This window comes from Juglans regia, chromosome 7, assembly GCF_001411555.2.
Source record: "Juglans regia cultivar Chandler chromosome 7, Walnut 2.0, whole genome shotgun sequence".
NCBI lineage: Eukaryota > Viridiplantae > Streptophyta > Magnoliopsida > Fagales > Juglandaceae > Juglans > Juglans regia.
In genome coordinates this window covers 50,879,452-50,893,170 of record NC_049907.1, presented here as the reverse complement: position 1 = coordinate 50,893,170, position 13,719 = coordinate 50,879,452, and the positions used below count along the sequence as shown (strand labels likewise).

The window sequence follows — 13,719 nt, the reverse complement described above, 5'->3', positions numbered from 1 at the left end:
CCGTTGAATCTTAGGGATGAAAATAAAAACCGATAAATCGGACCGAATTAGTTAATTAAGTTTGATTAAGCAGATCGGAATTAATGAAATCGAAAGTACCGATTTAGAGAGATAATCGGTATAGTATCGATTTCTCAAAACTCAAAATTAATATATACCGATTCGATTATAAAATTTATCTAAAATCAATTCAGTCTAATTGATATTTTATTTTTTGTTTGGCAAGTTAAAGACGACTAAAATAAAAGCAAGGATGAAGAAATTGTTAGTTGGACCCCACCTGGCACCACTTTTTTTTTTAAAAAAAATTTATCATTCTTTCCAAACACTACAATGAAAAAGTTGCACTTTTGCTAGTCTTAATTAATTTTGTAAAAAAAATTAACTGCCTAACCGGCCATATCCCGCCTCCTAAATCATGTTCTAACAGTTGGAAATTGGGGTCTTAATTCCATGATCTAAACTAGCACTGACATTTTCCTTTGATTAATGAGGCCAAAGCATTGTAATACGTCCTGATTAAAACAATTACTCAGCCGGTCCGACTTGTCTCCTGTTACAAAAGTAACAAGATATCTCTTGTTAAAATTCAATGGCCAAGTACTGGTAACAATTTTTTTAATCAAACCAATGGATTGTAATGCTTGTGGCGCAAGAATGCAAAAAGTCATATACGATGGTGATTGAATGCTAGCGACTAAACTCTATATACTGCAAAAAGTCCTGACTAGGAAATTAACCTCATGTTTATCTTATATGCTAGCCACTAAACTCATTTGCAAGACTCTGGTTTGACGTATACTCATAAAAAAAAATCGGTTCTGTTTTGCTGGAACCCATAGCTGCACAGCTTATTCTTGAGACACTTAGCACTCATATGGCTGTAATGTGAGAAAGAGAAGTGAAGAAAAAGAAATTCAGGAGAGATAGACATGAGAGTTGTAAATTTGGGAGAAAAAGAAATCTGTTATTGCTATTACAGTTGTTACTATTACACAAAGCGTAAGATTCTTTCTTTTACTAATATTATTATTACACACAAAGATTAAAGTTAAATTGAGAAAAAACAAAATGGTGACCGCTCCCCAGCTGTGTCTCCAAATGACATGAATAGAGATTAAAGAGCGACGTTTAAATTAATAATTTAAGGGTGAGAGCAATAAATTTCAAACTCCCCCCAACGCCTATGGCCCTACCACATAGATTCAATAATTAGTTGGATACACCGTTCGTTCACATTTTAGTTCACAAGTTACAGGTTCTAGAATTATGAATAATTTTATACATCACATTATTATCTTACTTTCATTATCTTATTATGTAATATGTGGTAATGATCTAATAATAATAAAAGTATCATATTTTACATAATAAGATAAAAATGAGATGATTCAATTCACCGAACTCGTACAATTCATACGGTTTGGAATTGATCACATTTTTTTTTTTGACCAATTGACTACATATATACGGTTGAATATGTCATATTTGGGCTAGCAATGGATATGCAAAATGTCCCCAACTTTCATACGTAAGCATGCCCTACCCAAAAAGAAGAGAGGATATAGGATTTACACCATTGGATTCAGATTGCATTTCTTTTTTTTCTATTGTATATCCTCACATTAGATTGGACAAAAATAGAGTTGGATTGGGTACATTTGAATGAGGATATGTGTCCCTTATGTTTAGTTTTAGGGGTGAAAATCAATGCATTCGGCGTGATTTTTGAGCAAAACCAATGCCGACCGACATCTCAAAAAAGGGAGGAGCAACCGACCGTAATCGGTCAATGAGGAGGAGGAAAACCTTCGGCAGTTCTCTGGCAGTTCTAGATCGGTGTTCTGTTCCCCTAGTGGCGAGCCTATTCTATGAGAGAGAGAGAGAGAGAGAGAGAGAGAGAGAGAGAGAGAGTTGTAGAGGAGTGAATCGAGGAAAGGTCTGGGGAAGAAGACGATCCCATCTCGAAACGACGAGTTTAAGTGGAACGGCCTCGTTTCGTACATATATATTTTTTTTCATACGTTTAGAATAAAATGATGTCGTTTGGTTTAATACCAAACGACGTTGTTTCCATTATGTTCTGTATACTTATAGGTGTAAAACGATGTCGTTCCACTTAAACTTAAGTAGAACGACATTGTTATGATTAGGGTATATTAAAAAAAATAGTTTAATTTTATCGGCTGGTTTAGTAGTCCAATCCAACTTCAAACCGAGACCGAACTGTTGAATGGCAGTTCCTTCAAATTTTCACCGCACGTTGGCAGGTTTCTGACATGACCGGTCGATTCCCGTCAGTGGCAACTGATTGCGTCGATTTCTATTCACCCCTATTTGGTTTGAAATAAGTGATACATGTTGAAGTTGGACTCAAATACTACAATCAAACAATTCATTACGTCTCAATCACATCCTTAATTTTCTCTTTTTCCTAGAAGATGTCATGTCTATACGCGCTAATTTGTTCATTGTTTCTATTGTAAAATGCTCCATTACATATGGAATCCCCAAAGACATATATATATATATATATATATATATATGGCAACAATGACGTTTGTGTTGGAAATATTTTTAAAATATTTAATTATATTTTATATTTATTAATAATATTTTTGGGTTGATTTTGAAAGTTGTGAATTATTTTGGAAAGAGAGAATATATAAAAAGTTTATAAGGTTTATAAAATTTTGGGTTCGTATATGCTGCTTGATCCATTCACTAGCTTAGTGGTATTGACCTCCTTGGTTTACCCAGAGGGTTGGGGTTCAAGTCACCCCCATGACAAAAGTGGTTTTTAATTTCTCTCCATGTGTGCTGCCCAGCACCAAGGTGTGCTTACGTGAAGCACTACAATGCGGTCATGCACGCATGATGCAACGCTTAGGAAAATAAAATTCATCTTTTGGCTATCTATAAATAAACTCATTGGCTTGCCAATTGAGGATCCCAGAACTCAATTTCGAAATTCTCTCTCTCTCCAAAATTTTTACTTTTTTGAAATTTGTTAGAATGTGTTCGTTCTTGAGAGAATAAATTTCTAATTTCTTAGCTGAATAGAAAAATTTGAGGGTATTCGGAGTCTAATTTGGTGTGTGCATAACGCAGTTAAGTAAACAGACTTATTATGGGTTTCATTGTATTTTGGAGGTAAATTTGCTTGTAACCCGTGTGCATACTGTTATTTGTGGGGTGAATATTGTCTTAAAGAAATCGACATTGTAACGCGCCTTGAAACAAACTTTTCTATCACTAATTAATATTTTATAGCCCCTTTATTCCAATAGTTTGCCATAATATCTTATATATGGATGATCATTTCCATAAGATCTTATATATGGACCATCATTTCTATAAGAGACAATCATCAACAAGTGATTGGTTGTTCTTCAAGGGAACAATAGTGGGTATGATAAAGTATGAACAACCATGATTTCGGCGCCATCACTATGACTGACATATATACATACATACACATATATATAAGTATATATATATATAAGTTCATATATAGCCGTGTGTTGACAAATTTCTCAGATTTTGAATATGAATGCATGGAATCAGACTATATAATATGGCTTCTTGAAAGGAAGCTTTTGCTTAACGCTTGCTTGTCCTCTATTATATATTTCATTTACTTTTTATTCTCAAATAATATATCGTCCCTTTTGTGTTGGTTGATACCTCTATTTTCAAAAAACTGAAATTGTGAAGTTTCAAGAAATGCTTACTTCAGGTATTATTCGACCTAGCTAAAGTCCATTTTCTTCCCCGGTTCTCCTAGTTCGAAAACAAGATGGTAGTTGTCATCTTTGCATCCATTATAGAGCCCTCAACAAAGAAACAGTTAAGGCTAAATTTCTAATCCCTATTGTTGATGAAATTTTAGATGAGTTGCATAAGACTTGAATTTTCAGCAAATTGGATTTGTATTCGGGATATCATCAAATCTGTGTCCATTCCGATGATGTTCCAAAAATGGCCTTCCGTACCCATGAAGGCCATTATGAACTTTTGGTAATGCCCTTTGGACTTACCAATGCTCCCTCCTCTCATGAATTCCATTTTCAAACCTTGGTTACAAAAACTTCTCTTGGTCTTTTTCAATGATATTCTTATCTATAGTAAAAATTTAGAGGAGCATGTCCAGCATTTCTCTGTTGTTTTGCATACTCTACAAAAACATAATTTTTTTGCTAAAAGGTTTAAATGTTCTTTTGGTTGTCATGAGATTGAGTATCTTGGACATTTAATTTCCCAAAATGGGTTTCGGGCTGGATCCTTAAAAAATCGAGGCAATGTTGAATTGGCATTTTCCTTATTCTCTTAAGTCCTTGCGGGATTCATTTAGGTCTTACGGGATATTATCAAAAATTTATCAAAGGATATGGAACCATAGCCACCCCTCTCACTGCCTTACTTTGAAAAAAAACTCATTTGTGTGGAACCAACCAGCCAAAGATGCTTTCATTGATTTAGAAGAGGCTGTAAATTACCCCCTAGTTTTTGTTCTTCTAGACTTTGCTAAACCCTTCACTATTCAATGTAATGCTTCTGGTTGTGGTGTGAGTGCTCTATTAATGCAACAAGGGTGGCTCATTGCCTTTATGAGCCAAGCCTTACATGTAAAGGCTTTACACCTTTCCACTTATGAAAAAGAACTCATGGCCTTGGTGTTGTCAGTTAAGAAATTGAGGCCTTATGTCTTGGGGTAGACTTTTAAGGTACAAACAAACCATCAGAGTCTTAAGTATCTTCTTGAAAAGAAAAATTGGTACTCCTATGCAGTAAAGATGTCTTACCAAGTTACCAGGCTTTGATTTTGTTATGGAATACAGAAAAGGAAAGAAAAATCTTGTTGCAGATGTGCTATATAGAAAGGTTGATGAATCCGCAGCTCACCTAGTGCCATATCTTTCCCATCAGCCACTTGGCTATTGGATTTACGAGCTACTTATAAGGAGGATCTAGATTTACAAAAGCTGGTTTCATCAAGGTACTTGATGACTCTAAGTATCATATGAAAAATGGTTTGTTGTTTTACAAGAACCGTTTATACATTACCGATGATCCTAATTAAAAGGAGCAGCTCTTATATTTAGTCCATGGTAGCCTTCAAGCTGGCCATTTTGAACTTCATAAAACTCTCCATAGAGCTCGAGCAAACTTTTATTGGAAGGTGTTGACGAAGAATGTTCAGCAATTTATCAAGGAATGTGAAGTGTGTCAGCGCAATACAATCGAAAATATCAAGCCCAAAGGTCTACTCCAGCCTTTACCCATTCCCAATAGGGTGTGATCTGACACTGCTACGGATTTTATAGAAGGGTTACTCCCTTCCCATGGGTTTATTGTTGTTTTGGTTGTGGTGAATCTTTTAAATAAATATGCGCACTTCATTTCGGTTGCGCATCCTTACACAACAACTGAAATAGCTTAGATTTTTATTGCTAATATTTTTAAGCTCCATGGTCTTGCCTAGCTCGATTGTCAGTGACAGGAACCCCACATTTACAAGTTTGTTTTGGAAGGAACTATTCAAATCATATGGCACAGAACTGAAGTTCAGTACGACATATCATCCTTAAACGGATGGCCAAACTAAAATTGTGAATAAATGTGTTGAGCATTACTTAAAATGTTTTGCAGGAGATAAACCTAAGGAATGGTCAAAAAGGTTACCAATGAGTGAATGGTGGTATAACATGAATTGGCATGCATCTACAAAAAGTACTTCATTCGAAGCAGTTTATGGGTACCCACCTCTACCATTGTTGCCACATTCCCCTGGTACAACCTCTGTCCAAGCTGTTGAAGAGGCTCTGAGATCTCGAGATCATATTGTCCAACTTTTCCAAGAGAACCTACATGAAGCATATGAAAGGATGAAACGGTTTGTGGATTTACAGCACACGGAAAGGAGTTTTGAAGTGGGCGACTGAGTTTACCTTCAGCTACATCCGTATAAATAGCATTCAGTTGTTTGTCAAAGGCATCTTAAACTTTTGCCCAAAGTTTCGGTCCTTACAAGATCTTGGAGCTAATTGGTAATGTTGCCTACCGATTAGAACTTCCTCCTGGAACGCTAATCCATTCGGTATTTCATGTATCATGTTTGAATAAAAAACTAGGGAACCAGAATGTGCAAGTTTCTACCATACCTCTAGTGGCTGAAGATGGTAGATTGAGAGCTGAACTTGAACAAGTCTTGGAGCGGTGCATGAAGAAGAAGGGACACAGAGTTGTGACGGAACTTCTTGTCAAATGGCAGGGGTTAGGGTTTGAAGATGTTTCGTGAGTTAGCTTTGGACTTCTCTGACCTTGTGGGCAAGGTGTTCTGATGGGGAAGGGATTGTCACGAGCTTGTGGGCTTAAGGCTTCTTTAAGTGGGTTGAAGCCTAGGTTGCAATGGGTTGAATAATCAATGGTCATGGTAGTTGTAGATGAGTCATTCAGTAGGTTGAATAATCTATTATTATTTTAATCCGAGTCTTTGGATAATAAATTAGTGGGCCGATTTTTATGCATTTTGTTAGTAATGATTCAGCTGCAGATTTAGTTATTGGGTTGTTCCTTAATTGTAGTGATTGGGTTGTTGGGTTGTTCCATAATTGTAGTGGTTTGGATTGAGTCTGTTATTTTTCAATTATATTTAACTTATCAAAATTAATGGAAATTCATGGAGATTTCTAATCCCAACTTACAGATCTGGAGGCCTAACCCCCTCAAAGTGGTTAACTTATCCTTAATTACTATTGTGCTCTGACACCCGTTGATTATATGGTATAAATTATTATTAAGAGGTGCAAATATATAATGCCATGCCACTTGAGATTTCAATGGTGTAAAGATTGGACGATCTCCTTTCAACTTTAGCAACCCAAATTCCTCCTCCGAGTCCTGACCAGATCGTACATCTCTTTGACAAGAAAATGTTGAGAATCAAATCGATCCCTGAAGATATTATTTTCTTCTTTATTTTAGAAGAAAGATGCGTTGTTTATTGTTTCGATCTACTAATAGACCCATTGATTGAAAAAGATCAAGGAATAAAATTTATGGGGTAATTTTCATTCATGTACTACTGATCATCAGTCATCGTTGTTGTGGCATATATATATATATATATATCTATATATAGTTGGTATACGAGAATTAATTTGACACATCTAATTAGTTTTTAAAGTTCATAAATACACGAGTCTCAACCAACCAACCAGAATCACACAAAACCAAGAGATTACAAAATGTAGGATACACTTTTTTTTTTTTTAACAGGAGGACTACATAACTTCTCTAAATCATTACTCTTTCTAATATACATCTAAAGCACACATTTCACCTCCAATATAAAACTGAAAAAATATGTGGTGCCAGCAACAAAATGACATATTTAAAGAATGAAATGATATAAGAATTTTATAAATAGTAGTAAGATAATTTGTGAGTAACAGTAGATGTTATGTTAAGTATTTTTTGGATTTTGAAAAATGAGGGAAAAAAATTGAATAAAATATATTATAATCTTAAAATATTATTAGAATATAATTTTTAATATTATTTTTGTTTGAGATTTGAAAAAATTAGATTTTTTTTATGTTTTGTTTGAAAGTTTAGAAAATTTGTAATGATTAGTTTGAAAATGTTGTAATAATTAATTTGAAAGTATTTGTCTTTGAATGAAATTTGAGAATGAAAAGAGATGAAATGAGAGTTTTGGGATTGAAGCTTTTTTCCAAATAAGCCCTTAGAATTCTGCTACACCCACCGACACTCGACGCCAAGAGTGTCCACCGAGAAGGCAATTTTTTTTTTCTTTTGTTTTTTAAATTTTTTTCAAACGCTTTTTTAAAATCTTTTAATTATTTTTTTAAAAAAATAAAAAATAAAAATTTATTAAAAAATATTTTCTTAACTAATAATAATAATAATAAAATGGGTTAGATCATCGAAGCAAAGCATTATTGGTGACACTGCCCACGTATATTTCATCGTATTAGGATTTGTTTGTTTTTTTTTTTTTCGCTTTTGCGAAGACTACGAGCCCACTTTGGAAAAGTCGTTTGGGCCCCAAAGTCTGGCAAACGTTCTCGAGTTTTTTTTTTTTTCATGTTGCAACCCAAAAAGATTATAAAATTTTCAAGAATCAACCATACGCACTACACAGGATGATTTACTTAATTTTTTTCCACCTCTAAATAACGAAGTGCAGTAGAACATTAAATTGGAAGATAGAATCTTTATTTCGTACACCTGATCAATGCCCTGTATAACTACTGGAGCAAAGTCTTAGATAGAAGCGATTTTTCCAGCGCTTCGTCAGGGTGCAAACACAGCAATGGGGCTCCTCACTTGGAACGTACCGTCATCCCACGTTAAAGAAGCAGAGACTATAAACTTATCTAGAGTTCCTTCGATCGTGAGCGTAAACGGTAGCTTTTGTCCAAGAGATGTGAAAGATAGAATGCTAGGAGTTACTTTGATTGTAAGTCCAAGTGGGGAGTTCAAAATAGCTTTATACGTAGACGTCGGGGATCCAACATTGGTGACAATCCGAATGAAAACACGATTGATGGATCTCAAGGGCGGCGTGGATAAAGCAAATGCAGGATAGTTTAGATCGTTGACGGTTCCATTGGTGGCATCAGAACAGCTACTATTGTCCCCAGTCAGAAGTTGTAATATTTTGGTATTATATCCTTGTCCGCAAAGAAATTTTATGTAGTCAGCTGCATCAATATCATAGATTAAACCAGGATTTGGAGCCTTTGAAGGATTTATATTGCCTGCACCGTATGCAAGTTCAGCCTCCGGATTCTTTCCAGCACTCATGGGCTCAGCTGCCAGTAATACGCCAAATGGGGAGGGAGTGAGAGGTGGTAATACAAGACAAATTAAAATTGATGGGTTGTATTGTATATATATTACCGGTAGTCATGAGAGCCGACTTGATAGCGGCAGGTGACCATTTGGGGTGCAAGGATTTGACGTAAGCAGCAACTCCTGTAGCATGTGGGCAAGCCATGGAGGTGCCCGACACAATATTGAATGACAGTTTTCTATTATCACCTTCAACCTCGGAAATTGGGGCAATTGGTGACCATGCTGCTAGAATGTTGAGTCCGGGAGCTGCTAAATCCGGCTACAACAGAATTAAAGAGGGTCATAAATCTTAATGGTATTATATATAATGAAGAAAAATTACAAGAGTGCAACGCAAATTAATTATGAGGAAATTAATTATAACCTTGAGAATGTTGGGCGTAACTACATTTGGACCCCTTGATGAGAAGGAGGGTATGTAAGGTGCAAATGCATCCTTACGCTCCTTAGTCTTGAGAATAGTCGCAGTCGGGCTCCTATACATGTATATAGGATATGCGCATTAGGAATATTAGTGGGGTTTGATGTGATTTTCGACAGTCGATTCCCATTTGTTCGACCATATATAAGAATCAAATGCAGGTATTGCCCCTAATTTGAGATATTTTGAGTCTATACCTTGTAGAATTTATGTAGATGTAGACGTTGTTACCATCCTCGATGCCAATGTATGATGCGGGTAAGGGAAAAGAGAAGGCACTATCCCTGGGCCTTGGGCCTTTAATCACAGTTCCAACCGCGCTTGCTTGGAATGCCCCTTCCCCATCAACCAGCAAATCACAAAGTACAATTTTCCCTTTCACTAAATTCTGATCCAATGAATCTGGCAGACAATATCTGCAGTATTGTAGCATTAGTTCTACTGACTCCTATATATTGTGAGACGAAAAGAACATTATAGTTAATAGAGTTATTGGAACACAAGCAAAAGGCTACTGGGATATGTATTCTTTTTTCGATTCTGTGCATTGTTCACTACTTACCTGGACAAGGACCCCTGAGAACCCTCTGTGGTGTTTGGTGCATCTCCGCCATAAATTATCGGATACATTTCCTTCTTGAGGTCAAATGTATTAATTGAAATTCCCTACACATGGAGCAAAGTATATTAATAATTAATTCATTAACGGGCATTCAATGGGATTAAGAAAACAGCTAGATATATTCATACATACTCGAAACTATAGTTATGGGTATCAGATGACTTAAGATGGGGCTTGAGCACTTTATAATTATATACCTCATAGATATTGTCGTTACCCAATTGGACCTCAGTGAAGAACTTTCGATCTATGGCGCTTGCAGCCACGGAAAGAGACCAGGGCGAAATGTTTGCGAGGGTTGCTAGACCTGGACCCCTGTTACCAGCTGAGTTTGATGTCAATATTCCATTTCTCATTGCATGAAAGGCACCGATCGCAATTGAATTTTTAAAATAGCTATCAGCAGTTCCACCGACTGAAATAGTTATTAGGTCGACGCCATCAGCAACAGCATCATCAAAAGCTGCAAGAATGTCAGCATCACTACAGCCATCAAGCCAACATATTTTGTACACAGCAATGCGTGCTGATGGAACCCCTCCTCTTGCTGTTCCCGAGCCAAGCCCCTGTACACTTGCCATGTTAACAACGTTCCCAGCTGCTATGGATGCGGTATGTGTCCCGTGGCCATCTGAATCTCGAGGAGATCTAATGTCATTTCCGGAAACATCTCCATTGCTGCGGTAATATTGCGCTCCTATGATTTTACTGCCCAAGCGACAACGCCATTAATTGTAAATGGTGCTCTTTGACTGACTCTTCCTATATATATGCGTCATGTGTACGTGCATATAGGCAAAAAAACAAAAAAGTTGTAAAAAGATATACTTGTTGCAAGTAAAGTTGGTTGAGGCTCGGCAGGTGCCCCTCCATTTGCTAGGCGGTGGACCAAATCCTTTGTCGCTAAAGCTATCAGACTCGGGCCAGATTCCACTGTCAAGAACTCCAATAATGATGTCGCTCTCAACAGTTGTTCTTTCAACTTGCTGCGGGAAGCCAAGGAAGTCCCATGACCTTGTTGTATGGAGCTTTTTCTGTTTGCTGGGGAAGACGGACACTACACCTTCCATTCCTACATGTTCATTGTCACAACGCGCGTTTTAATTTACTGTATTTGTGCATGCATGATATAAAACATGGGGAGAGAGAGAGAGAGAGAGATGAGGCTCGCAGACCAGCCATTTTTTGAGCTTCTTCCTCGGTTAGCTTCGCTGCAAATCCATTGAAACTCCTCTTGTAGCTATAAAGTAGAGATTCCGGTCCAGTATTGCTGAATCCAATTATATAAATTTGACAAGTTAAAGGCCTAGACGCATTTCCGTTCCGATCGAATAGCTTTGATGGGATTAATTTCATCTCCCTTCGGTCATAAAATTGAAAAGAATAATACTAGATATATGGATTGCGTAATTTTATTTAAAAAAGTCAAATCTATAATTAAAAAATACATTTTTTAAAATAAATATCATATTAATTCACTTTAAAAAAAAATAAATAAATACACAACACTTCACATTCAATATATAAGATCATTTATAAATATCTAAAATAGGGGCAAAATAGTAATCCAAATATATAGTGTTTTTAAGAAGAGTTTCGATCGCTGGATGTATCGTGTTAAGAAAATAAATGAATATGATTAATTTTAGCAAATAATAAGTAGATTTCGTACTTCTTTACGTCTAATTTGAATTTTTTTTTTCACTACTAAACCAAACTATTTCAAAGTATAGTTTTACCCAATAAAATGAATTAAAGAATTTGAGATACATACCAATGGAAGTTACCTCTATTAAAATTTTATTATTTTTCAAGTTAAAATCCATTAAAATTAATTAAATAAAATTTAAATATTAGTATAAATTAATATTTTAATAGATAATTTCGTAAATTTTTTAACCTATATTTATTAATAATCACAATATCTTATATTTTTTAAATTTTAACATATAATAAAATCAAAATTACAAAACATACAATAACAAATATAAGCATGGGTCTAAAATTACAATCTCAATAATAAAACCATAGACATGTTGAGAAAGACCAATATTACAAATTAACAATAATAATATTTTTAATTTTGAAATAAATTCTAAACGGGTCACTAATGGGTCAATCCGTTTTGATCAGAGCTTGTTAACATCAAACTCAAACTTGTTAATTTCGTGTCGTGTTCGTATTGAGTTAACAGGTCATATCACATATTGACACCCGTACTAGATATAAACCAAACTATTTCAAAGTATAGTTTTTTCCAATAAAATGAATTAAAGAGTTTGAGATAGTACATACCAATGTAATTACCTCAATTAAGATTTTATTACTTTTTAAGTTCAAATCCATTAAAATAAAATAAAATTTAAATATTAGTATAAATTAATATTTTAATAGATAATTTCGTAACTTTTTTAATATGGTTGCTACATATCGTTTCTCTCCCATAAATAAAGGTTGTTTAAGTGTTGGCTTATAAAAAAAGAAATATATATAATTCCATTATCGTAATCACAAGAATTTCAAGCATTACACATAATTGTACTGCTTTTTATCACCTGTCAATGACTTCTTGTAGCATGCTCGCGTGAAGGCCGGATAATGTGGAAACCTCGTCCTGCCGCCTTTCTCCCATATAGACAATATAAGCCTGCAGCATCCATGCATGCACATGATGAGTATCTTTTAATATCGATATTTGGCCTGGATTTAAAGTTTTAACGGTAATATATAACTGAGCTCGCTTCCGTAGAAAACATATATATGCTGAGATCGATCAGCCATATGTGTGTGTATATAGATAATTAATCATGTTTACCTTTCTGTCATTCTGTGAAGCTGAGTGACCAACAACGAGAATGGTCGCGAGGCTGAGGAGGAGAAGCCATGAAAGTCTAGAAGTTTTGCGTGCCATTGGAGGTTCAGACTCAGCTATGAACTTGGCTAGATAGCATGTACGTTTTATCCTATATATAAACTCATCCAACCGTTGGAAACAAAAACAAAACACGAAAGCTGGTACGTTGATCAAGATAAGTTTAGGAGATGTTTAGATTCGTAAGTCATTTCAGTTCATCTCAACTCATTTCATTACTATTCAGCAATTTTAACTCACAAATCTCATTATTATTCACAACTCATTTCATTATTATTCATAATCTATCTCAAATCATCTCAATTCATCTCAAATCATTTCAAATTATCTTCAAATCCAACCGTCTACTTTAGGGCAGTGATCAGAGCAGTGGAAAGGTCAACACGAACATGATCATCAGTACTATTAGTGAAGAACCAAAGTCGAGTGGTCGATTTTTCCAACTCCGAAAATTGAAGACAAAAGGCGACCATTATCCAAGACAGCCTGTCTCGTGGCCCAGAGGCAAAATAGAAGTGACAGCTTGTTGTATGAGATAAATCGTACCTGCCCTACTAGCCAGTACAGCTGCAGCTTATCATTTTTTTTTATACGTATTTTTTAACATTTATATATTTTTTTAAAAAATAAAAAATTATAATATTATTAAAAAATATTTTTTAATCAATAAATAAATAAAAATTTTAAAATAAAAAATCACAACGATAACTTCCAACCATAAGAATAAATGGTAAAAGTAACATTTTTTATTTTTTAGTTATAAGCAAGTGATTGAGTACGTACAAACGCTGGGGTACAGGAAAAACAGGCCTAAGTTCAACTTAGTTTGGGATGCATGAAAAAAAAGAAAAAGCAAAACATTATTCAATGGCATGAGACTCCAAAATAGCCAAAAACTAGTTTTGAAAGCTCACGCGA

The 13,719-nt window shown here is 35.1% G+C and overlaps 2 protein-coding genes across 3 annotated transcripts; one reads left to right on the top strand and one right to left on the bottom strand.

Annotated features, from left to right (window-relative positions):
* The first annotated feature begins 5,471 nt into the window (after positions 1-5,471).
* On the top strand, positions 5,472-6,301 carry LOC118348968. The gene is made up of 3 exons (XM_035691597.1): positions 5,472-5,520; positions 5,653-5,896; positions 6,019-6,301. The coding sequence occupies exons 1-3, from the start codon at positions 5,472-5,474 to the stop codon at positions 6,299-6,301; spliced, it is 576 nt and encodes a 191-aa protein (XP_035547490.1).
* A 1,868-nt stretch (positions 6,302-8,169) lies between these two features.
* LOC108991936 (cucumisin-like) lies at positions 8,170-12,890 on the bottom strand. 2 transcript variants are annotated; one of them, XM_018966363.2, is made up of 10 exons: positions 12,745-12,890; positions 12,485-12,576; positions 11,105-11,196; positions 10,758-11,001; positions 10,127-10,637; positions 9,870-9,973; positions 9,505-9,723; positions 9,251-9,362; positions 8,932-9,145; positions 8,170-8,843 (listed from the first exon to the last, which is right to left on the bottom strand). In XM_018966363.2, the coding sequence occupies exons 1-10, from the start codon at positions 12,838-12,840 to the stop codon at positions 8,323-8,325; spliced, it is 2,205 nt and encodes a 734-aa protein (XP_018821908.2). In that variant the 5' UTR covers positions 12,841-12,890; the 3' UTR covers positions 8,170-8,322. The 2 variants fall into 2 exon arrangements, with proteins under 2 accessions (XP_018821908.2, XP_018821907.2); XM_018966362.2 differs by having other exon boundaries at positions 11,105-11,199; positions 12,745-12,889.
* Positions 12,891-13,719: the final 829 nt, after the last annotated feature.

Excerpts from the sequence above, each read along its gene's own strand:
- LOC118348968 (XM_035691597.1), top strand. The coding sequence starts at position 5,472 with ATGGTCTTGCCTAGCTCGATTGTCAGTGACAGGAACCCCACATTTACA. Across the intron at positions 5,521-5,652 it reads CAGGAACCCCACATTTACAA|GAGATAAACCTAAGGAATGG; the intron begins GTTTGTTTTGGA and ends AATGTTTTGCAG. Across the intron at positions 5,897-6,018 it reads GCATATGAAAGGATGAAACG|TTTCGGTCCTTACAAGATCT; the intron begins GTTTGTGGATTT and ends TTTTGCCCAAAG.
- LOC108991936 (XM_018966362.2), bottom strand. The coding sequence starts at position 12,840 with ATGGCACGCAAAACTTCTAGACTTTCATGGCTTCTCCTCCTCAGCCTC. Across the intron at positions 11,200-12,484 it reads CTACAAGAAGTCATTGACAG|CAATACTGGACCGGAATCTC; the intron begins GTGATAAAAAGC and ends AATTGGATTCAG. Across the intron at positions 9,363-9,504 it reads ATCTACATAAATTCTACAAG|GAGCCCGACTGCGACTATTC; the intron begins GTATAGACTCAA and ends ATACATGTATAG.